General features: G+C 47.4%; 1 protein-coding gene across 2 annotated transcripts in view; it reads right to left on the bottom strand.

Annotated features, from left to right (window-relative positions):
- LOC124776260 overlaps positions 1 to 26,364 on the bottom strand; it is a 148,782-nt gene that overhangs the window by 72,789 nt on the left and 49,629 nt on the right. For both annotated transcript variants that reach the window (XM_047251153.1, XM_047251152.1), the window contains exons 3-4: positions 25,309 to 25,490; positions 3,812 to 4,105 (exon numbers count right to left, since the gene is read on the bottom strand). In XM_047251153.1, coding sequence (XP_047107109.1) covers positions 3,812 to 4,105; positions 25,309 to 25,490 — 476 coding nt within the window. The remainder of the gene's footprint in view (positions 1 to 3,811; positions 4,106 to 25,308; positions 25,491 to 26,364) is intronic.

Genomic DNA, 26,364 nt, shown 5'->3' with positions numbered 1-26,364 from the left:
TGACCCTGTCCTTGCTACTGTTTTGCCTTTTTGTTGCTACGCAATGGCCTTTGTCAAAGTCTCGGATCGAGGATCCGTTGGTTGCCGATTTTTTGCTCACAAGGAGAGACTTTTTGTTCGACGTGGTGTTTTGTTGTTGTGTTCTGATAATGATCAGTCCGGAGTAGTGGTACCACGTTCGTTACAGTCCTCTGTTTTACAGCTTCTTCACCAAGGACATTGGGGTATAGTGCGAACGAAACAACTTGCTCGTCAGCACTGTACTTGGTTGGGAATCGATGCTGCGATTACGAATATGTGTTCTTCTTGCATGGCGTGTGCCGAACAACAATCCGCACCGCCGCAGAAAGTCTTTGCATGGCCAAAAGCCACTTCCCCTTGGCAACGCTTGCACATCGATTTTGCTGGTCCATTCTGGAATGCTAGATGGTTGGTTCTGGTAGATGCCTTCAGTAATTTTCCTTTTGTTGTCCGGATGTCTTCCACGACGTCAACTGTCACCATCCAAGCGTTGTCTGCTATCTTTTGCATTGAAGGTCTTCCGCAGACTATTGTTTCCGACAATGGCCCACAATTCATGTCCGCAGAATTTCAGCCATTCTGCCAGGTCAATGGTATTCAACATCTGACATCCGCGCCGTTTTCGCCTCAGTCAAACGGTGCCGCTGAACGATTGGTCCGGACTTTCAAGTCACAGATGTTAAAGTTGAAAGAGTCACCTTCTCGGGAGGATGCGTTGTTGCTCTTTTTGTCTTCGTATCGCTCTCAGCCCCGGGATGGTCGCTCGCCGCTGAGTTGCTCCACGGTCGTCCTCATCGAACCTTGATGTCTTTGCTGCATCCGCCGCATCAGGTTCCTATGCAGCGGCGGACTTCTGCTTTTGCTCCAGGCGATGTTGTATTCTATCGCACCTATCGAGGTTCACGGCGTTGGCTCGCAGGGCGCATTCTTCGCTGCCTCGGCCGCGCGATGTATTTGGTTTTGGGGGCCTCTGGTGAGGTGCGTCGGCATCTCAATCAGCTGCGCCTCTGTCGTCGCACGGGTTCTGCCGCTCCCCATCTGCTTTCAGCGACGGTGCCGTCCGGTCAGCGCCCTGGGGACCCATCTACTGGCTCGCCTCATCCCCAGGTGTTACCGACGATGCCTTCCATTTTGCCCCATGGCGACGCGCCGCCGCCGCCGCCGCCTGTTCTCCAGCCGGCGCCGCCCGCAGTGGACGCTTCGCTGCTGCCGCCAAGCGCCTCCCTGGATCGCGCGCCGCCGATGGCTTCCCGTGACCAGCTGTCCTCCGCCATGGAACTCTTGCCCGCTCCGGACCACATGGCGTCATCGCGCGTCGGGTACCCCGACGCAATGGAGGTCGACCCTTCGGCCCCTCCTGTCTCTTTATGGGCGCATACACCGCATGTTGACGTGCACCCTGGACTAGGTTTTCAGGCGTTTCCTAGCTCCCCTCGGACCGAATGGCCGGGTGCGGGTGGCACGGCCTCGCCTGTTGTTAGGCCCCCACCTCATCGCATACGTCAACATGGGGTCCCCCCCACGGCGGGCGAAAGCCTTATAACACGACCGTTCGCCGATTTGCGGGGGAGGAATGTGGTGTCACCGCCAGACACCACACTTGCTAGGTGGTAGCTTAAATCGACCGTGGTCCATTTACTACATGTCGGACCCGCGTGTCGCCACTGTGTGATCGCAGACCGAGCGCCACCACAAGGCAGGTCTCGAGATACGGAATAGCACTCGCCCCAGTTGTACGGACGACATTGCTAGCGACAATACGGACGAAGCCTTCCTCTCATTTGCCGAGAGACAGTTAGAATAGCCTTCTGCTAAGTCCATGGCTACGACCTAACAAGGCGCCATTAGCCTTACCTAGTTTGAGAGTTATCGTATAAATGTCTCAAGAAGAACGTTGTAAACCAACAAAGAATAAAGTTAAGTATATTCCAAAGCTACGTATTTTCTTTATAGCAGTCATAACGTATCCTGTTCCAGACTTGACGCCAGTCGGCGTGTGTGTACGCGTGCCTTTCGGCTCCCTTCTCAGTGTGGCGTAGCTAGCTTGTTACGCCACAACACCGATTTCTCAGGATCTATGCACCCAAATTGCGTGAAAATGTAATCACATACAGTTCTAGTATAATACACTCCTGGAAATGGAAAAAAGAACACATTGACACCGGTGTGTCAGACCCACCATACTTGCTCCGGACACTGCGAGAGGGCTGTACAAGCAATGATCACACGCACGGCACAGCGGACACACCAGGAACCGCGGTGTTGGCCGTCGAATGGCGCTAGCTGCGCAGCATTTGTGCACCGCCGCCGTCAGTGTCAGCCAGTTTGCCGTGGCATACGGAGCTCCATCGCAGTCTTTAACACTGGTAGCATGCCGCGACAGCGTGGACGTGAACCGTATGTGCAGTTGACGGACTTTGAGCGAGGGCGTATAGTGGGCATGCGGGAGGCCGGGTGGACGTACCGCCGAATTGCTCAACACGTGGGGCGTGAGGTCTCCACAGTACATCGATGTTGTCGCCAGTGGTCGGCGGAAGGTGCACGTGCCCGTCGACCTGGGACCGGACCGCAGCGACACACGGATGCACCCCAAGACCGTAGGATCCTACGCAGTGCCGTAGGGGACCGCACCGCCACTTCCCAGCAAATTAGGGACACTGTTGCTCCTGGGGTATTGGCGAGGACCATTCGCAACCGTCTCCATGAAGCTGGGCTACGGTCCCGCACACCGTTAGGCCGTCTTCCGCTCACGCCCCAACATCGTGCAGCCCGCCTCCAGTGGTGTCGCGACAGGCGTGAATGGAGGGACGAATGGAGACGTGTCGTCTTCAGCGATGAGAGTCGCTTCTGCCTTGCTGCCAATGATGGTCGTTTGCGTGTTTGGCGCCGTGCAGGTGAGCGCCACAATCAGGACTGCATACGACTGAGGCACACAGGGCCAACACCGGCATCATGTTGTTGGGAGCGATCTCCTACACTGGCCGTACACCACTGGTGATCGTCGAGGGGACACTGAATAGTGCACGGTACATCCAAACCGTCATCGAACCCATCGTTCGACCATTCCTAGACCGACAAGGGAACTTGCTGTTGCAACAGGACAATGCATGTCCGCATGTATCCCGTGCCACCCAACGTGCTCTAGAAGGTGTAAGTCAACTACCCTGGCCAGCAAGATCTCCGGATCTGTACCCCATTGAGCATGTTTGGGAGTGGATGAAGCGTCGTCTCACGCGGTCTGCACGTCCAGCACGAACGCTGGTCCAACTGAGGCGCCAGGTGGAAATGGCATGGCAAGCCGTTCCACAGGACTACATCCAGCATCTCTACGATCGTCTCCATGGGAGAATAGCAGCCTGCATTGCTGCGAAAGGTGGATATACACTGTACTAGTGGCGACATTGTGCATGCTCTGTTGCCTGTGTCTATGCGCCTGTGGTTCTGTCAGTGTGATCATGTGATGTATCTGACCCCAGGAATGTGTCAATAAAGTTTTCCTTTCCTGGGACAATGAATTCACGGTGTTCTTATTTCAATTTCCAGGAGTGTATATTTGTTTAATGAATACCCGTTTATCATCTGCATTTCTTCTTGGTGTAGCAATTTTAATGGCGTGTAGTGTAGTTGCCACTATTATAGTTCCAACCCTCGTACATACCTAAGACTCGTCAAAATCTGTGATTAAAGGACTGACTGTCGCCTTGTAAGTCGGCTTACATTCCTGTAGACGACAGCACAGTCGGCAGTTTAACAGGAAGCTGCGAGTGCTGGAGGTGCGCAGTCGTGTTACCTGCAGAAGGTGGTGCAGGCGGATGAGGACGACGCGGCCGCCGGGCAGCAGGGCGACCTGCCAGGGCGAGAGGTGTTGCGGCAGGAACCTGCCGGCCACGTCGCTGGCCGCCTGCTGCGCCCACGGGTGGTCGACGGCGGGCGCGGGCAGCGACGGCGCCGCCACCACGTGCGCCTCCAGCTGGAACACGTCCTCCTCGCGCCACGCGTACCGCCCCCACGCCGTGGTCAGCGCGTAGCGCAGCCGCGGGTAGCGCAGCCCGCCGCCAGGCTCACACAGCTCCACCAGCCGCTCCTGCCAGGAACACACTAAACTAGACACAAATACACGGAAGCCGCTCAATATGTAACGGAAAAAATTTTCTTTCTCGGCGAATTTCAGTCGAAAAAATGCGGAATTTCTTGTGGGACGTGGTAGAATATTCCCGTTTCACCCCCCAGCGGCGCTAGAAGTAGCCTTCGAAACGGTGTCAATAACTGACGTGCGTCCCAACCAGAGAGCTGTCATTGAGTTTCTTTTGGCGGAAAATCGGAGCCCAGCAGATATTTACAGGCGCTTTCAGAGTGTCTAGAGAGACATGGCAGTGAACAAAAGCACATTTAGTCGTTGGGCGAGGCGTCTGCTACGAGGGTCACTCCAAAAGAAATGCACACTATTTCTGTAAAAATACAGTTTTCATTCTGCATGTGTTAAAGTTTTACAGTGTGTAGATACATCCTTCCCGCTTCTTTTCAAATTTAGTTCAACCTGTTCCCTCGAGTGACGCCGTCACAGCATGTCTTAAAGTTGGCTGCTACACTTGACGTTTGTCAGAAGTAGTACAGCAGGTCAGCAACTGGAAGCAGTTAATTCCATAAATTATCTGGGAGTACGCATTAGGAGTGATTTAAAATGGAATGATCATATAAAGTTGATCGTCGGTAAAGCAGATGCCAGACTGAGATTCATTGGAAGAATCCTAAGGAAATGCAATCCGGAAACAGAGGAAGAAGGTTACAGTACGCTTGTTCGCCCATTGCTTGAATACTGCTCAGCAGTGTGGGATCCGTACCAGATAGGGTTGATAGAAGAGATAGACAAGATCCAACGGAGAGCAGCGCGCTTCTTTACAGTATCATTTAGTAATCGCGAAAGCGTTACGGAGATGATAGATAAAATCCAGAAGAAGACTCTGCAGGAGAGACACTCAGTAGCTCGGTACGGGCTTTTGTTGAAGTTTCGAGAACATACCTTCACCGAGGAGTCAAGCAGTATATTGCTCCCTCCTACATATATCTCGCGAAGAGACCATGAGGATAAAATAAGAGAGATTAGAGCCCACACAGAGACATACCGATAATCCTTCTTTCCACGAACAATACGAGACTGGAATAGAAGGGAGAACCTATAGAGGTACTCAAGGTACCCTCCGCCACGCACCGTCAGGTGGCTTGAGGAGTATGGATGTAGATGTAGAAGCAACGTGCTGTTGTAGAATTCCTGTGCTGTGAAAGCTAGATAGTGGGAAACATCCACAAGAGGTTGAAAAAGGTGTATGGAGTTGCTGCTGTCAACCGCAGTACAATTGGTTGGTGGGGAAGCAGGTTACGTGATGAAATCGGGAACGACAATATTGAGGATTGTCCTCGCAGCGGCAGGCCTCGATCACAAAAGTCGGATGGACAACACTGAAAAACCCGCCATACAGTCCTGACCTGGCTCCGTGTGACTATCATCTCTTTGGGAAACTGAAAGACTAACATCGTGGAACAAGGTTTGAAGATGATGACTCCCTTGTGCACGCTGCCAAACAGTGGCTCCAACAGGTTGGTCCAGAATTTTACCGTTCGCGTATACAGGCGCTGGTTCCAAGATGGCGTAAGGCAGTTGACAGGGATGGAAATTATGTGGAGAAATGAAAATATTGTTCATAAATTATGTATGAACACACTGTAAAACTTTCACACATGTAGAATAAAAGATCGATTAAAAAACGTGGTGTGCATTTCTTTGGGAGTGACCCTCGTATTATCGCAACAAGCTCGTGCAAGCCTGTCCGTTCCCCCATGGAGCGGCGCCACACCACCTCTCCTCCGAAGAATAAGGTCAAAGCTGTATCCACAGCCGGTAAAGTCATGACGATGGTCTTCTGGGACTCTGAAGAGGCTATTCTGTATGGTGTCATCTCTTATGGCGCAACGATCTACTCTGAAGATTATTGTGCTACCCTCAGGAAATTAAAGAAACGACTTTAGCGTATTCGTCGCCACAAAAATGTAAACGAACCTTTCTTATCCATGACAACGCAATGCCTCACACAAGTCTCCGCACCCGAGAGAAGCTCACAGAACTCCATTCGACTGTTCATCCTCCCATCCCAAAGCCCGGATTTCGCACCTTCCGACTTGCATCCATTTGGCTCAATGAAGGATGCACTCCGCGGGAAGCGGTTCTTGGATGATAGGGGGGTTCTTCGTGCAGCAAGACATTGGCTCCTACGTCGACCAGTAGAGCAGAACCATGCAGCGTACAGGCTCTCCCAGTAAACTGGCGTAAGGCCGTCGCATTGAGCGGAGATTGTGTTGAAAAATAGGGTTTTGTAGCCATAAGAGTTGGGAATAATGTGACGTATTGGAATCCTGAATAAAACCAACCTGCTTACGGAAGAATAATGTGTGGCATTACTTATTGAACGCCCCTCGTAGTATCTGATCAAAAGTATCTGGCCACACCCATCTTACACGGAAGTGACCACTAGTTACCACAGCAGGCGGACATGCAAGTATGAAAGGAGCCGATGAGTACTGTATTGTCATTGGAGAAGCAGTAACAACAGAATGGATTCGTCAGGACAGCTCAATGACTTCGAAGATTGGTTCAAATGGCTCTGAGCACTATGGGACTCAACTGCTGAGGTCATTAGTCCCCTAGAACTTAGAACTAGTTAAACGTAACTAACCTAAGGACATCACAAACATCCATGCCCGAGGCAGGATTCGAACCTGCGACCGTAGCGGCCTTGCGGTTCCAGACTGCAGCGCCTTTAACCGCACGGCCACTTCGGCCGGCACTTCGAAGATTGTCCAGTCTCTGAAAGTCACCTGAATAAAAAAAGCCATCACAGACATTTCAACCCCTCTAAATCTGCCGAAGTCGACTGTTGGTGATGTGACTGAAGTGGAATCGCAAAGGAACAACCACAGTAAACCAGGACCACTTAGATATCGTGTGCTAGCAGACTGGGACTATCGAGCACTGGAGGGTGCCTGCAAAAACTGCCGTGAAATCAGCGGAAGGAACTACTCGTGACTATCAAAGAGCTACCAGCAGTGGAGACACCACAATGACTGTCCGTACCGATTTAGACCGGGATACAATGGCCGAGCAGCCTCTCACAAGCCATACAATTCTGTTGTCAGTGCTAAATGATGCATGAGGTGGGGCAAAGAGTGACGCCGTATGTGACAACACTGCGGACTCGATAAAATAGAGGAACGGTTCATAGGCAATGACAGATTGTATCAGCATAACAGGGCACCCTGTCATAATGAAACATCTGTGAGGCAGTGGTATGTGAACAATAACAATCCTGAAATGGACTGACCTGTACAGAATCCAACTGGACCCAGTGGAACACTTTCTGGATGGTTTAGAACGCCAAATTCTCTCCAGGCTCCAGCGTCCAACATATCTACCTTCTCTGGTTTGGGCTCTAAGAGAAGTAATGGGCTGCCATTCTTCCACAAACATTCAGACACCTCACTGCATGTACATCCAACAGACTTGAAGCCGCCGTAAGGACAAAGGCGTGGACAACCCCATGTTAATGTCTAGTAAATGGTGTATGGATATTTTTATCGTACGTGGTCTTGACAGAGAGAGTCGAAGGGGATGAAAGGAGAATGGTGGTCGAGGAGGCAGTGAGTCAGAGTTGTAGCCTATTCGCGATGTTATTCAATCTGTAAAGGAAACCAAGGGGAAATTTCGAAAGAATTAAAATTCACAGAAATGAAATAAAAACTTTCAAGTTTGCGAACAAGTTTGCAATTCTCTCACAAACAGCAAAGAACTTTCAAGAGCAACTGAATGAAATGGAGAGTGTCTCAAAAGAGGTTGTACGGTGAATCTCAACGAAACGAAACAAACAAGGGTAATAGAATGTAGTTGAAGAAGAGATGAAGTATGTGCGTCAGACAGAAAGTTTAAAATAATGTTAAGAGAATATAATAATAAACAGATTTTTCTTCTCTGCTGGGCCTGAAGCTTGTGTAAGGTCATAATGTGACATCTTCTTTCTATTTTTGACATAATTAGCTGCGAATTGTTTATTTGTTGTTAATTACTTAAGTTCACGAGAAGCTTTTTTCGGCGTATCCAAGTCTTCCTATTGACATTACATTTATCATTATTCTACGTCTATTTAACAGTATTATAAGATTTTATCTTACATTATACTTAATACTGAGTGGAGTTATCTTGGGCTGTAAGTTCTTTTATGTACTGTTAACACAGGTCACGTATTTACTTCCTACAGAAACATAATCGTGGAACTTTGGTTATTTTTTGACGTAAAATGATGCTTTATGTTTACAAGAAAATTATGTCTTAGGTAGTTAGAGAAGTTCTTTGTCGGAGATATACAATATATACACTCCTGGAAATGGAAAAAAGAACACATTGACACCGGTGTGTCAGACCCACCATACTTGCTCCGGACACTGCGAGAGGGCTGTACAAGCAATGATCACACGCACGGCACAGCGGACACACCAGGAACCGCGGTGTTGGCCGTCGAATGGCGCTAGCTGCGCAGCATTTGTGCACCGCCGCCGTCAGTGTCAGCCAGTTTGCCGTGGCATACGGAGCTCCATCGCAGTCTTTAACACTGGTAGCATGCCGCGACAGCGTGGACGTGAACCGTATGTGCAGTTGACGGACTTTGAGCGAGGGCGTATAGTGGGCATGCGGGAGGCCGGGTGGACGTACCGCCGAATTGCTCAACACGTGGGGCGTGAGGTCTCCACAGTACATCGATGTTGTCGCCAGTGGTCGGCAGAAGGTGCACGTGCCCGTCGACCTGGGACCGGACCGCAGCGACGCACGGATTCACGCCAAGACCGTAGGATGCTACGCAGTGCCGTAGGGGACCGCACCGCCACTTCCCAGCAAATTAGGGACACTGTTGCTCCTGGGGTATCGGCGAGGACCATTCGCAACCGTCTCCATGAAGCTGGGATACGGTCCCGCACACCGTTAGGCCGTCTTCCGCTCACGCCCCAACATCGTGCAGCCCGCCTCCAGCGGTGTCGCGACAGGCGTGAATGGAGGGACGAATGGAGACGTGTCGTCTTCAGCGATAAGAGTCGCTTCTGCCTTGGTGCCAATGATGGTCGTATGCGTGTTTGGCGCCGTGCAGGTGAGCGCCACAATCAGGACTGCATACGACCGAGGCACACAGGGCCAACACCCGGCATCATGGTGTGGGGAGCGATCTCCTACACTGGCCGTACACCACTGGTGATCGTCGAGGGGACACTGAATAGTGCATGGTTTATGCAAACCGTCATCGAACCCATCGTTCTACCATTCCTAGACCGGCAAGGGAACTTGCTGTTCCAACAGGACAATGCACGTCCGCATGTATCCCGTGCCACCCAACGTGCTCTAGAAGGTGTAAGTCAACTACCCTGGCCAGCAAGATCTCCGGATCTGTCCCCCATTGAGCATGTTTGGGACTGGATGAAGCGTCGTCTCACGCGGTCTGCACGTCCAGCACGAACGCTGGTCCAACTGAGGCGCCAGGTGGAAATGGCATGGCAAGCCGTTCCACAGGACTACATCCAGCATCTCTACGATCGTCTCCATGGGAGAATAGCAGCCTGCATTGCTGCGAAAGGTGGATATACACTGTACTAGTGCCGACATTGTGCATGCTCTGTTGCCTGTGTCTATGTGCCTGTGGTTCTGTCAGTGTGATCATGTGATGTATCTGACCCCAGGAATGTGTCAATAAAGTTTCCCCTTCCTGGGACAATGAATTCACGGTGTTCTTATTTCAATTTCCAGGAGTGTAGCAAAGATATGGAAGCAGCAGTAAATGAAAAGTGGCACAAAATCACCTTTAGTGATGTATGGTATATAAAAGCACTCTGTCATCAGGCTACAGGTGGTCCATCGGGACCATCCGACCGCCGTGTCATCCTCAACTGAGGATGCGGATAGGAGGGGCGTGTGGTCAGCACACCGCACTCCCAGTCGTTACGATGGGTTTCTTTGACCGGAGCCGCTACTATACCGTCGAGTAGCTCCTCTATTAGCATCACGAGGCTGAGTGCACCTCGAAAAATTGTAACAGCTCATGGCGGCCCGGATGGTCACCCATCCAAGCGCCGGCCACGCCCGACAGCGCTTAACTTCAGTGATCTGACGGGAACCGGTGTATCGACTGCGGCAAAGCCGTTTCCTGATGTATGGTATATACCAAAAATTAAAAATAGATTATTTTCTTTCTTAGCGGCACAGGATAAAAATACAGAAAGTACATTTCTATCCACAACAGAAAGATGTTATTTTGAAACAGGACTATTTAAATTAATTATGAGAAGCATTAAACCTCCTATTCTTGCTGAAGCAAATGACATGAGTCGAGTAAACATACTACAATTGTATCATGAAAGATTTGGACATCAGAATAAGCAACATGTCAAAATGTTAATCTGCAAGATCTTAGGGATATACGTGGGACTGAATTCTGAGCTCTGTAAAGGCTGTATGTACGGTAAAGCACATCGGCTTCCATTTGGCATATGGAAGAGAGCTTCTGAACAAGGAGAGCTGAGTCATACGGATGTCTGTTGTCCTTTTCAAACTTCCAAGTCTGGATATCGTACTTTGTTTTATTCAAAGATGATTACAGTAAATTTCGAGTTTTTTAGTTCGTCAAGGAAAAATCACAAGTTCTTAATAAATTAAGACAATTTATGACAGAAACAAAGACTGCTAGGCATGCAATTAAAAACCTCTTAAGCTATAAAGGAGGAGAGCTCAATAAAAAACAGACAATGGAAATTCTACAGACGGAGGGTGTAATTCAACGTTTCGTTATGCCATACACTCCACAGCAAAACGGATGCAGTGAAAGAGAAAATCGTACTCTTGTTGCAATAGCCAGGACTATGACGCATGCTCGCAGAAACATTCCTCAATCGCTTTTGCGCTAAAATGATCAATTCCGCAGCACACTTCCTGATCTTGCAGTATTCTAGGAATGTCTCCATACAAAATATGGTATCGAAAGAAGCCTGGTTCAAATGGCTCTGAGGACTATGGGACTTAACTTCTAAGGTCATCAATCCCCTAGAACTTAGAACTACTTAAACCTAGCTAACCTATCACACACATCCATGCCCGAGGCAGGATTCGAACCTGCGCGGTTCCGGACTGAAGCGCCTAGAACAGCTCGGCTACCGCAGCCGCCAAAGAGAATATGAACATTGCACAAATAGACGTGACTAATGCTTTTATTTACGGTGATCTCAAGCAAACAAGATTTGTGACACCGCCTGAAGGTCATAATGATGGTTCCAGAAAATTATGTCGTCTAATGAAAAGCTTATCTGCCTGAAACAGACACCCCGTTGCTGAAATGAGACATTCACTAATTATGCCACGGAACTAGGATTTAAGAGAAGCGAAGCTGACTCTGACCTCTTTATATGAGACAGAACGGCTCTTACAGGATTTTCTTCGTACTCTGTGTTGATGAAAGATTGATTGCGGCCAATCATGATAGTAAACTTAAAGAATTTATTGAAGATCTTGAAAGAGAATTGAAAATAAAATCAAGCCCAATTGTATTGGATTGGAAACTGATAGAAAAGAAGATCGGTCAATTGAATCCACTCAGACTCACTAGACCAAAAAGGTTTTGGAGCGCTTTGGTTTGAGTGCTTGTAGAACTGTTATGGACTGATTTACAAAAGCGGTGAAGACAAATGTATTCTTGAATGTTATATTGATGCCGATCATGGAGAGGATTTAGAGACTGGAAGATTTAGCTCAGGTGTTCGTTGTCTGTACTTCGGTGCACCTGTCAATTGAAAGAGTCAGCGACAAACTTTATTTGCAATGTCTACTACACAAGCTGAAATTGTAGCGGTTAGTGAAACAACACGAGAAATTGTTTGGATCAAGAGACTTTCAACCCTGCTTTATCAGCTAAAGGATTCCTAACCATTCTTACGAGCGACAATGAGGCTGCAGTTTGACTCGCACCGAATCCTGAATTTCGCCGACGAATAAAACATACTCGTCTCAGACACTCCCTTGTTCGAGAGTTAGTTATACCCGGTCAAATTACTGTTTCAGCGGTAAATACACAAAACCAGTTTCAGGGTTTATTAACAAAACCAGTGAAAATTCCTAGCAGATCAAAACTGTATGCCGGACCGAGACTCGAAATCGGGACCTTTGCCTTTCGTGGGCAAATGCTCTACCACCTGAGCTACCCAAGCACAACTCACGACTCGTGCTTTACTTCTGGCAGTAACTCGTCTCCTACCTTCCAAACTTCACAGAAGCTCTCCTGCGAACCTCGCAGAACTATCACTCCTGGAAGAAAGGATAATGCGGAGACATGGCTTAGCCACAGCCTGGGGGATGTTTCCAGAATGAGATATTCACTCTGCACCGGAATGTGCGCTGATACGTAGCTTCCTAGCAGATCAAAACTGTGTGGCGGCCCGAGACCCGAACTCGGGACCTTTGCCTACCATCGGAGCTACTCGAGCACTGCTCACGACCCGTCCTCACAGCTTTCCTTCTGCCAGTACCTCCGGCACACAGTTTTGATTTGTCAGGAAGTTTCATACCGGCGCACAGTCCACTGCAGACTGAAAATCTCATTCTGGAAACAAAACCATTATTAGCTGTCCGACTACGAGAGCTGTGCAATAATGTGAGAGTGTGTAAATTATTTTAAAAAAGGGGGAGCGTGAAAGTTTTCTGTTGTGAATAGTTTTATTTCGTATTCTGAAAGACATTTTAATATCTATGTCTTACGGGCAGAGATTGTTTTACACTCTTTGCCGCAATGGAAATGTTTATTGTCGTTGTTAAGCGTTAAGGTGTTGATTTTTGATAAACTAATGTTTCTGAACGAAGAAAAACTTGGGTTATTTCTAAATAATCGAATACATGACCTGTGTCAACAAATTAGCACGTAAAAGAGCTTACGTTCCAAGTCGATTTATGGACGTCACTGCATCTAAAAGTTGTGACGACTCTAATCTATGACACATCGCTAAATGACAATACGTACAACCATTTTCTCGTAGATTTTCTGATTGGAACAGCAGGGCCAGTGAATTCTGGGAAATTAGCTTGTGTTTTCCTCAGATCGGGCAATGTAGCGAGGCGTGGCATCTGCAAGTGTTCGGGAGTGGGTTGACAACAACGGATTTCCGAGAGGTTCTCAACAGAAGTTCTCATAGCCAGCAGTGGCGCGAGTAAGCAGCTTTGATTGTCTCTGAAGCCAGAGTGCTACAAAAGCGCTTTTCAAAGCTGCGGTATTCAGTTTGTTAACAGAGAATGCAAAAATTCTGGATGAGAAAATTCTGCAGGCTGCCATAAAAGAAAATATATTGTTTTCTTTTAATACTGAAAGTCAGCCAGGTCATTTTTAATTACATGAATTTAATTAAATTTTTATTTCGTTGATAATGAAATCTCAGCTGCATTAATACATAGCAGCGTGAAAAATTATCGACTTAACAGTTGTACGATTGAGATGGATTCTGTCTGAGCTAAGAATCGGTTGATTGGTCTTTTGTGGGTTGAGTTTGCGAGTGTGGCAGGCACCTTGCACTAACGACTCCTGAAGGCTGGTCGACTCACGACTCTACCTGCCACAGTAGAGATAAAATTTACTAGTACTATTACGTAGACGTAGAATAAAATCATATACATAAATAATCAGGAACACTTGATAATGTCACATATGCCGAAACAGGCTTGCCGTGAACTTACGTAGTCAACAAGAAATAAACAATTTGCAGCTAATTTTGTAAAAAATAAATGTCAAAAGTATAAAGAATAAACAGCAGTAGCAAAGAACTTTGAACGTGAGCAACATTCTTTACGAAACATCACGGATGGCTTGAATATATTGCATTTACGACAAAAGGTTTGGTTACTAGCAAATTTATAAGAAATAAAAATAGTTCACGCTTTGAGAGATGAACGAGTCATAATGTTGAAGGGAAAGACGGAAGCTTTCAGTGGGCTTCTCTGGGCCAACTTTGCTAGTGGTCTCCTGAAAAGCAGCCACAAACCTAATTTCCTTAGTAGTAATTATATTTTAATGTTTCCGTGCGTAATTTGAAGTGCAGTTGTAAGCACGTATTGGGACGTAGATCATGCAGTAGTCATGAGGATTCGATTGTTTGCCAAGTGTTGCGAATGTTGTAAGATAGATCAGTCAATGTCATGTTCTGTCAAACCACAATAGATACAAATGTTGTAACATAGGTGTAAGATGGTTGAAGGGAGACATGAAGCCGCGCGTAAGTTCTTGTATGCGCAGCAGTATCTCTGGTGGTACTGATATGCGTGGAACAGCGAAGTATAATCTTTGGTAGGTGATTGAGAGTTCACTTCCGTTTGTACGAGAGCTCTGGGGAAGTGTTATTTGCCACTGGGAATTATGAACGTTATATCATGATATGTACACTGGTGTCCAAAATTAAACAACATACTACTATTGCCCCCTCCTGTGTCTAGTTTACGGCATGATTATGCAAACTATCAACAGATGTCATTACGATCGTTTTCTGCACGGAAGATGGCATTCCGATCAACGGACAACCACGCCAACAATGACATCAGGGCACCCATCGAGGGGGTTAGTGTTTGCAGGGTAATCTCACATCCACAATCGCTGTGTATAGTCACAGACGGTACAGTATGGCACAGAGAAGATACCTACAGACACTCTGCTGTGGAGGGCCATAGGGAGAATGGAAGCAGAAGCGTTGCAAATTGATGTGGCCCTATGGCTTATTGTGAATCGTTCTGTTGTGTCTCGGATGAGGCGACGGTTTATAGAGACTGAAACCGTAACTCCCTAGGCCATGGCAGGGCTGACCACGTGTGATATCAGAATGAATGGATCGTTATTTGGCTGTAATGGAGCGACGGTAGGGCCTTAGTACTGCACTGGAACTGGCATCTGGCCTAGCAGCATCCCCTAGACGTGTTGTATTGAGGAAAATGGTGTACAGAAGGGTTCGGTAGTGTAGCCTTTATTATTGGAAACCTGCTGTATGCTTACCTCTGGCGTGTCTTCACAGAAGGGAACGTATAGAGTGGAGCCGTCAACATGCCACCTGGACGTTCGAACAGTGGGCCAATGTTCTTTTCAGAGATGAGTCCCGATTTGATCTGGAGAGTGATTTTCGATGGATTCGCATCTGGAGGGCACGTGGAACACGGTTCCGGGAAAGAGACCGATGTCGACGAGGATCCCTAATAGTGCGGGCAGTGATGATGTTCACCACTCGAACACCTCTTCATGAAACTGTGCGGGTGAACGAGGAAGACTGAACTGCTGTCAGGTACCCTGAGGATATCTTGGGATCTCACGCGCGGTTGTTGCGAGGTGCAGTGGGCCCAGACTTCGTATTGATGGACGATAATGCTCAACCTCATAGAATAAGTGTGGTTGATGGTTTTTTGAAAACTGAAGATATTGCACGCATGGCGTGGCCTTCTCGTTCTCCCGATCTGAATCCCATACAACATGTCTGGGATGCACTAGGGAGATGGGCTGCATCACGTCAGCATCCACCAACCACTTGTGAGCAGCTCTGCAGGAAGAATGGGCATTATTGCCTCAACATGAGATTGACGATATCATTCATAGGATGTCCAATCACTGTCACGCCTGTATTAGTGCCATAGGTAGTCGCACCCCATACTGAGCACGTTAACCAGTTGTCAGACTGCGTGTGCAAATCCGTTAAGTTGGGAAAAAAAACGAAGAACGTTTTTGTCTACCAATATGCACATTGCAGTTGATTATATTCTGTATTCTTTACATTCTTTCTACTTTACTATCACATATTTATACTGTTTTGTGGCAAAATAAACGCTACCTTGCGATTTTTTCCGTTTTTTGCTTTAAATTTGGACGCCATTGTATGAAGTCGGTGGTCGTCAAACTGAGGACTGAATCAAGTTTTCATGCGGACTGCGGTGCTCGACCGTACTTTGTAGCGACACGCATCTAGCGACTAGCAGCCGAACCCAAAACCTTCAACTGAAGTTTAGAGCTTTTTAAGAGTGTAGTTGTCCGGCTTGGTAAAAAACAAAAATACTTAAAGGGATAGTAATATTTTAAGGTTGTTCAATTTTAATTGACGCTGCTGAATTCGGCCGCGAGGTAAGTGAAGTTGACCGTTTACCTCAGTGCCAGAAGGGTAGGTAGCACGACCAGGCCAACAAGAATGTTCGATACGATTCCTCGGCTTTGGCCAGCGACGGCATACTAATGGCTGCTGTCACTACACCTACACCTTTTAGTTCATATGTTCACAGTTTTGTTATTAGTTGGCGAAGCCAACGAATGTGAAGAGAAATACAGGAGAAAAAAAACTCGTGGCGGTGACAGATTGATCTGCAGCTTAGCCTGAGGTGTAGGGTAGGTTAGTTAGAAGGTGACAGTCTGGTCACATTGGCGAGGTCAACGAATGTGAAACTAAAATAAATTGTTTGTGGTGACAGACTGATCTCTAGCTTAGGTCGTTTGAAAAGGAATTGCCAATAACGTCACTTTGTAGTCGCCGTTTTATTTACGTCGTCCTCGCATATTTCCTGTGTCACTGGTCAAAACCGACGACTTGTATCGAACATTCCTCTTTATCCGTGCGATCACTGCAGCGGTTGAGGGTGCGAGAGGGAGAACGTTTTATTGTTTGTCGCCCAGTACTGACATCTCACCTCACGGGCGTGCGTGACTCGTACTGATCAGCTACTACGATATAAATATCTGACACCGCAGTAACACTGATAAGTGGATGCATATTACACAGATGATCACCTTCAAACGTGGAGCTTATATGCAGAAAGTAACATTAAATTAACTAAGGCAGTGGTATTAAAATGGAATGAGTAGAACAGTATTATATAAAACTTCTGTGATGGTGTCTCATACTCAGTAGTGAATTTAAATACAAGCGCAAATACTATTACTAATCAAAGCCACTTACACACTTAGTAAAACCAACAACACTTCACCACGCAACTATAGTGCAACAGCTGTTAGATTGCTGAGGTTGGCAGCAACCTGAAACAGACAACATTCAGCAGTAGTGTTCACTATGATGCTACAGAGCGAGGTGGCGCAGTAGTTAGCACGCTGGACTCGGGAGGGTGACAGTTGAAACCCGCATCAGGTCATCGTGATTTAAGTTTTCCGTGGTTTCCCTAAATCACTTCGGGCAAAAGCCTGGATGGTTCCTTTGAAAGGGCACGGGCGACTTCCTTCTCCATTCTTCCCTAATCCGATGTGATCGATGATTCACCGTTTGGTCCCCTCCCCCAAATCAACCAATCAACGAGATTTAGGGTTTCCATGACTTCCCAAAATCGCTCCAGGCAAATGCTGGGGTGGTTCCTTTGAAAGGGCAGGACCGATTTCCTTTCCCGTCCTTCCCTATTCCGAGCTTGTGCCCCGTCTCTAACCACCTCGTTGTCGACGGGATGTGAAACACTAATCTCCTCATCTTCCTCCTTTTCTGTATGGTGCTGACTTTTAAGTCAGTGCTAAGGAGCCGTTGGTCAACTTATCGTACCCTTACTGTAGCTAGCTTATTGGGGGCTCATAACATACTAATTTATGTGGGTTACCAATGAATGTAAAGATCGGCACATCGGGTATGTGGCCGGAGGTGCTACACCACAATACCAGTATTGGCTCTGGAGCAAAAGGTATGACAACTACCGTATTAAGGGCATTCAAAAAGAAACAAGCTGGAGGCTGTAAAATGAAAATTGCTGAAGAACCATTGCCTACGGAGGAAGAAGTGGCTCCTTCAACAGCGCTGAGGCCCAAACTCGCCGCTAGAGGGACATTGGTGCTCACCCACGTGAGTTCAGAGCGAGCACGTGCACCCATCAACCGTCCACTGCATGCAGTAGCGCTGGAAACCGAGAAATGGAGGTTTCGGAAAAAGAGAAAAGGGGTCTAGTACGTTTCCTTACAGTGAAAGGAGAGCGGGGAATGGAAATTCATCGAAGAATGGCCCAAGTGTATAGAGAGCGCTGTAGTGTATTCTAATAGAGAATACTTTGAAACACAAGTCCTGAAGGCTTGTCTCCCTCTCATTTTTATTATTGTTAGGCGGTTGATGAGGCAGGATGACAGTGATTGCGTACTGAGTGCCTCGGCATCTACACTACTGGCCGTTAAAATTGCTACACCACGAAGATGGCGCGCCACAGACGCGAAATTTAACCGACAGGAAGAAGATGTTGTGATACGCAAAATGATTAGCTTTTCAGAGCATTCACACAAGGGTGGCGCCGGTGGCGACACCTACACCGACCTGACATGAGGAAAGTTTCCAACCGATTTCTCATACACAAACAGCAGTTGACCGACTTGCCTGGTGAAACGTTGTTGTGATGCCTCGTGTAAGGAGGAGAAATGCGTACCATCACGTTTACGACTTTGATAAAGGTCGGATTGTAGCCTATCGCAATTTCGGTTTATCGTATCGCGACATTGCTGCCCGCGTTGGTCGAGATCCAATGACTGTTAGCAGAATATGGAATCGGTGGGTTCAGGAGGGTAATACGGAACGCCGTGCTGGATCCCAACGGCCTCGTATCACTAGCAGTCGAGATGACAGGCATCTTATCCGCATGGCTCTAACGGATCGTGCAGCCACGTCTCAATCCCTGAGTCAACAGATGGGGACGTATGCAAGACAACCATCTACATGAACAGTTCGACGACGTCTGCAGCAGCATGGACTATCAGCTCGGAGACCACGGCTGCGGTTACACCTGACGCTGCATCACTGACAGGAGCACCTGCGATGGTGTACTCAACGACGAACCTGGGTGCACGAATGGCAAAACGTCATTTTTTCGGATGAATCTAGGTTCTGTTTACAGCATTATGATGGTCGCATCCGCGTTTGGCGACATTGCGGTGAACGCACATTGGAAGCGTGTATTCGTCATCGCCATACTGGCTTATCACCTGGCGTGATGGTATGGGGTGCCATTGGTTACACGTCTCGGTCACCTCTTGTTCGCACTGACGCCACTTTGAACAGTGGACGTTACCTTTCAGATGTGTTACGACCCGTGGCTCTACCCTTCATTTGACCCCTGCGAAACCCTACATTTCAGTAGGATAATGCACGACCGCATATTGCAGGTCCTGTACGGGCCTTTCTGGATACATAAAATGTTCGACTGCTGCCCTGGACAGCACGTGGTCCAGATCTCTCAGCAATCGAAAACGTCTGGTCAATGGTGGCCGAGCAACTGGCTAGTCACAATACGCCAGTCACTACTCTTGATGATCTATGGTATCGTGTTGAAGCTGCATGGACAGCTGTACCTGTAAACGCCATCCAAGCTCTGTTTGACTCAATGCCCAGGCGTATCAAGGACGTTATAACGGCCAGAGGTGGTTGTTCTGGGTACTGATTTCTCAGGATCTATGCACCCAAATTGTGTGAAAATGTAATCACATGTCACTTCTAGTACAATATATTTTTCCAATGAATACCCGTTTATCGTATGCATTTCTTCTTGGTGTAGCAATTTTAATGGTCAGTAGTGTAGTTCCACTGAGTAATTAGAGGTGACGGATAGTGCTTTCTGCTGACTAAGATTTTGTGTTCTGTCTGTGCTGCAATTGCGTGAAAAGAATTGCAGACTCCTCGCAAGGCCGCCTTAATGAGCCGAATTCGGGGAACGAGGAAGCGGATAGATGCAGGTACAATAGCGCAGAGTATGTAGGGCCTCATGGCTGCTCTCACGTTACGGGAGTTTCTGCAACGGCTGTGGGAGATGCCACAGGAAGTCACCAAACGCCCAGCAGTGACCTGCTGCTAACAATACTTTTTTCAAGAAAGAATAGGCAGTCTGGGTTGAAAAATACTTTTTTATTTATTTAATTTGTGACGCGTTTCACTTTCACAGGAGCATCATCAGACATCGGGTAAAAACACTCGAGGACCACTGGCAACAGCACAGAACATCCCGCTGTCACCAAAAATGGCACGTCGTCCAATAAAATATACAGGACACATCCACCTGTGTTCTCGCGTACTCGCTCGTGTTTACAACATGGGCTAGGTTATAAACCGTCCTAATGGCGCCTTTTTTCATACTCTGCAGGTAGCTCCGGTCCCGATGGCCGAGGAACTTTCTTTTAAGAGAAGCATATTCGCTAACGTAGTAAAACGTTCTTCTCTGAATCTGAAATAGCCCGTCCGACAGACCGGCGTCAGTGCAGTCGATGCATTTTTGGAAAGCTGTGTTATCACGCCAAGAGATTTCCCGTGCCGGTTAAAAAATAACTGCCGTGATTGGGAATCAGAGAGTGATGTCAGAGGTTGTACCAGTGGTGTCAGTGCACTGACGGCAAGTCTTTGCATTAAGGGAGTGTCTTTTGCCTGTCTGGCAATGGCAATGAGATAATACAGGGAGGGAGGAGGTTGGTTGGTTGGTTGGTTGGTTGGTTGGTTGGGGGAAGAGACCAAACAGCGAGGTTATCGGTCTCATAGGATTAGGGAAGGAAGTCGGCCGTGCCCTTTCAAAGGAACCATCCCGGAATTGGCCTGGAGCGATTTAGGGAAATCACGGAAAACCTAAATCAGGATGGCCGGACGTGGGATTGAACCGTCGTCCTTCCGAATACGAGTCCAGTGTGCTAACCACTGTGCCACCTCGCTCGGTTTTTGCCTGTCTCCTGGAGGGAAACCGTGAGCCTATTTTTGATTATACAGTTGGTGTGGAGGAATCTTGCCACGTCCAAGTGGTAGGATGAGTTTCAGAGCATCGATGATTCTTCCGGAACACCGAGGAGAAGAGTGTATTCGGAGATGGCGTCGTGTATGCATCACGGAGTTGGGTCTGCGGGTGAAAACACAACGTTCGACCCTGTGTACGAGTGTCCTGGATGCAGATTTGCAGATCTTTCGCAGCGCTGAGCACGGAATTCGCCTACGACTGGCAGTTGTCTACCGTCGGCATCTTTACAGCTGCGGGACTTACGTAACTTTTTGTGTTGCATTATATCCTCAGTGGCGTGTTCTTTCAGTTTCTGGCAGCAGTTAATAAGTTAATGTATGCGGTATAGCTTTTCAGTTTCAAGGTTAATAATCACTCTCATGTCAGATTGAGTCAATCACGCAGCGTTACCATTGTTATACAAGGAAGGAGGCATTGCATTGAGAAAACGACGCTTTCATGTAACTTTGTCACCGAGCATTACTAGTGAGATAACTGTGATCTACATGTGTTCTTTATTGTTTACTTTGAACATCGTGTATCAAACAATTCTGTTTTAATAAATTAGTGACTCCAATGAAAAGCTTTTCTTATTTCAATAGCGAATATGCGCTGTTCATTTACTAGTTTTGATTTCTTTTTGTGGGACATTAGATGTTGGTTGTCGTTCTATCACAGGCTGCCAACTTAGGTTTCACTAGTGGGATCAGAAAACATTAATAAGCGTTCAGATAGTCTGTTGCGCACAGATTTCAGTAGTGTTCCTTAAGGGTGGTTCTGTGTCGACACAGTCACTACGGGGCCGAAATGATTCTCACGAGGGGAGTCGACGATGTTCGGGTCTCAGATTTACTCCAAACTTCATGCGTTTTTAGCAGTCCGTAAGGACAACATAATACGCAAGTAGTAAGGCGTACTACTTGGGCAATTTCGGAAAGAATTACAAGAAAAGTTTTACGCGTCCAATATATACCGGTGAGTTGCGATTCCAAATACATGATGGCAGCAGTCAAGTGATTAGCGTTCAAGGTCTGTAATAGGCGAATTGCTAGATCGAATCCCACCCGCTTTTTGCTTCTTTTTTAAACTATATATTTTTCAACATTGTCATACTATTTCATATATATGATATTCCAGAGGCAATATGATGAAAGAAGCTGTTTGTATGCATGTAGTTTTAAACTATACTGCGTGACTGTGATTTTCAAAAAAATCCCGGCACGTACACAATTCTTTCTTTCTATATTAGTAAGGTCTCACCGCTACTCAAGTTAGCTGCCAAACGAAGCCTGCCTCTGCGTCTGCAGGTCGAAACGTTCAGATGCAAAGCAGTTCTGCATACCTTAACCGATTGCAGGCATGAAGTATTTCCTAAATCACGAATGGCATGCATCAGAAAACTTCATGCGTTTGGCCATTTAACTGTCGATTGTTAAAAATATACTATTTGTTGCAAAAATTAAAATTAGTAAGAAAGCACATAACATTGGAAGGCCGATAAAAGATCACGTAAACACACGTGTTTTTCATGATATTACCTTTCAAATGTCACATATATGAAATAACATGACCAGTGTTGAAAAAAATATAGTAGAATGAGGGGCAATCGATCCAGAGAGGCACCGATTATGGCGGTTGAACGCTAACTGCTTGGCCGCCTCCACCTCGAGCTGAGTCGCAACTTGTCAGTACATATTCGACACGTAAAACTTCTCTTGCGATTTTCTCCAAATTGCCTAAGTAACTGGTACATGGGGGAAGTAAGAACGAGTTTGAATTTTGCGCCATTTTGTCATATGACGATGGTAGCCGTGGTTTTCCATGTTTGTTATCCGCGATACTTCCTATCAGTAGCCTGATAGCTTTTGTGTGGTGAACATTGTTGTTTGATTTTTATTTTCGTCGTGGAGCAGGTAACAACTGGGCAACGCAAAGTTATTACAAAAACAGTGAAAGTCCTACCACAACCGTTCGTGAATTGCTTGTGACACTCGGGCGTAATGCTGCTCCAACCGAATAATCAGTTCGGAAGTTGATCCGGAAGGTTTAGAAAACAGATTCTGGTTCAAGCGTTAAGTAAACAGGACGACCGCGTTCTGTTCGAACACAAGAAAACATTGCTGTCGTGCATGACAACATAGCCATTAGGCCCAGAAAATCGGTTCGCCGACGAGCTCAACAATTGAATTTATCACCAAGTTCACTGCATGAAATGCTTTTAGACGATCTGAAAATTCACGCGTACAAGAATGAGCTTACACAAGAGTTGAAGGCTGCAGATCATGAAAAGAGACACCGATTTGCTCAAAGGGTCTTGGCTCGACAAGCGGAGAACGAGAACTTCACAAAAGGAATAATTTTCTCAGATGCGACGCATATCCACCTCTGGATGGTTCAAATGGCTCTGAGCACTATGGGACTTAACATCTTAGGTCATCAGTCCCCTAGAACTTAGAACTAATAACCTAACTAACCTAAGGACATCACACACATCCATGCCCGAGGCAGGATTCGAACCTGCGACCGTAGCAGTCGCGCGGTTCCTGACTGAAGCGCCTAGAACCGCTCGGCCACCACCTCTGGATACACCAGTAAGCAGAACTGCAGAATGTGAGGTAACGAAAATCCGCGAGTGACTGTGGAAGATGAGATGGATCCACAACGCACGACTGTATGGTGTGGGTTCTGGGCAGGAAGACTGATCTTTGAAAATGATGAGGGGGGGGGGGGGGGTACCGTCACAGTGAACGGCGACCGTTACCGAAAAATGATTTCTGATTGATTTTTCCGTCTTATTAATGAAACTGACGATTTTTGGTTTCATCAAGACGGTTCGACATGTCACACATCCCGTGAAACGAATGCACTTCCGCATGAAAAGTTACCTCAAAAAATTATCCCTTTGCGTGGCAACCAGGAATGCCCTTGCCCGATCACGCGACCTTACGCCTTGTGACTTTTTTTTGTGGAGATTTGTGAAATCAAAAGTGTTCGTGAACAAACCACAAACAGTACACCAACTGAAGGTTCAAATGGCTCTGAGCACTATGAGACTTAACATCTGAGGTCATCAGTCCCCTAGAACTTAGAACTAATAACCTAACTAACCTAAGGACATCACACACATCCATGCTCGAGACAGGATTCGAACCTGCGACAGTAGCGGTCGTGCGGTTCCAGACTGAAGCGCCTAGAACCTCTCGGCCACAACGGCTGGCACCAGCTGAAGGATGAAATTAAAAGGAATATTAACGACATCCCACTAGATATTTGTGAACGCGTCATCGAGAACTTCAATGAACGCTTTGCTTGTATGCCATGCGGCATTTGTTGGTGGATACAGTTTTTCATAAATAAATGGGAGAAATTGCTAAATATGTTTGTAAAAAACAGAAAAGTATTAATTTTCAATAAATTTTGTATGTACTATTGCACTTCTATATTCGTCCCTGCTTCCCAGACACCCCCTGGTACACCTTACCACTTGTACATTATATTGTCCCAGTGATTCCGTCCGAACAGGCCTGGGAATTTGCAACGGGAGGGGCATGTCGTCAGCAAGCAGCTCTCCCGACCGTCGGCAGTTTCCGTGACCAGAGTTGTTACTTCTCAGTCAAGTAGCTCCTCAATTGGCCCCAGAAGGGCTGATTGCATCCCGATCGCCAACAGCGCTCGGCGAACCCGGACGGTCACTCATCGAAGTGCTAGCCAAGCCGAAGAGCGCCTAACTTCAGTGATCTTATGGGAACTGCTGTTACCACTACAGCAAGGCCGTTGGCATGTTGTTCTAATGGGCTACTGAAATGAACTGAAATGATCGTTTGGCATTGTTGGCCGGGAGGCCCCGTGCGGGGAAGTTCAGTCGCCGTATTGCAAGTCCTTTTTAGTTGACGCCACTTCGGCGACTTGCGAGTCAATGATGATGAAATGATAATGAAGTCACACAACACCCAGTCATCACGAGGTAGAGAAAATCCCTGACCCCGCCGGGAATCGAACCCGGGACCCCGTGCGCGGGAAGCGAGAACGCTACCGCAAGACCACGAGCTGAGGACAATGGGTTACTAAAACTTATGAAATAAGTTCGTGATCGGAATGTAGTGGCCTCCCATTTGTCAATGCCAAATCGACTGGCATTTTGTAACTTCAGGCTTGCTTTCTTCCTTTATCTTTTTTTTTTAAAAAAGAAAAAGAAACCTGAGTTGTGCAAAGTTAACCCGAAAACTGGATAATCCACACCCTGATAGTCAACAAAAAAATGGTTGAAATGGCTCTGAGCACTATGGGAGGCCATCAGTCCCCTAACTAACCTAAGGAGATCACACACCAATGTCCGAAGCAGGATTCGAACCTTCGACCGTAGCGGTCGCGCGGTTCCAGACTGAAGCGCCTAGAACCGCTCGGCCACTCCGGCCGGCGATAATCAACAAACCTGGCTGTAGTGATGCTGGACGCTTATGCTGCTGCTGGCGCGGCGCGGTACTCACGCTGACGCGCGCCTGCAGGGCGGCCAGGTCGACGGCGGTGCGCAGCCCGACGACGGCGGTGAGCAGCGCCTGGTTGCGGCGCGTGTCCATGAGCGCGCGCACCGTCACCGGCGACACTACCTCCAGGTCTGGCCAGCGCCAGCGCGCCACGCGCAGGTACACGTGCCGCCACGCCACCGTCGCTGCCGACACCGCAGTGACGAGTCATACAGGGTGTTCAACAAATCAGTGGCGAGCAGTCGGGGGAAGCAGCTGAAGCATTGCTTCGGTAACAATAACTACTCGTATAATAACATTTACGTAATTACACTGAAGCGCCAAAGAAACTGGTATTGGCATGCGCATTCAAATACAGAGATATGTAAACACGCAGAATACGGCGCTCCGTTCGGCAACGCTTATACTGGGTGATCAAAAAGTCAGTATAAACTTGAAAACTTAATAAACCACGGAATAATGTAGATAGAGAGGTAAAAATTGACACACATGCTTGGAATGACATGGGGTTTTATTAGAACAAAAAAAAGTTCGCAAAATGTCCGACAGTTTGCGCTGGACAGCAAAACGTCAATGACTGCTACCGTGACGGGTGAGAGGTATGTTACAGAATAGCATCATCCCCAGCCTGGCTGATAAACACCTGCTGGAACCTACGATGTTTATGCAGGATGACGTTCCACCCCATATTGCTAGACGCGTGAAAGATCACTTGCGCGCATCGTTTGGTGATGATCGTGTACTCAGCCGCCACTTTCGTCATGCTTGGCCTCCCAGGTCCCCAGACCTCAGTCTGTGAGATCACCTGAAGTCGCAAATGTATCGTGATCGACCGACATCCCTAGGGATGCTGAAAGACAACGTCCGACGCCAATGCCCCACCATAATTCCGGACATGCTTTACAGTGCTGTTCACAACATTGTTCCTCGACTACAGCTATTGTTGAGGAATGACGGTGGACATATTGAGCATTTCCTGTAAAGAACATCATCTTTGCTTTGTCTTACTTTGTTAAGCTAATTATTGTTATTCTGATCAGACGAAGCGCCATCTGTCGG

The sequence above is a fragment of the Schistocerca piceifrons genome, chromosome 2 (assembly GCF_021461385.2).
Source record: "Schistocerca piceifrons isolate TAMUIC-IGC-003096 chromosome 2, iqSchPice1.1, whole genome shotgun sequence".
Taxonomy (NCBI): Eukaryota; Metazoa; Arthropoda; class Insecta; order Orthoptera; family Acrididae; genus Schistocerca; species Schistocerca piceifrons.
This window is presented reverse-complemented; position numbering and strand designations above follow the sequence as displayed.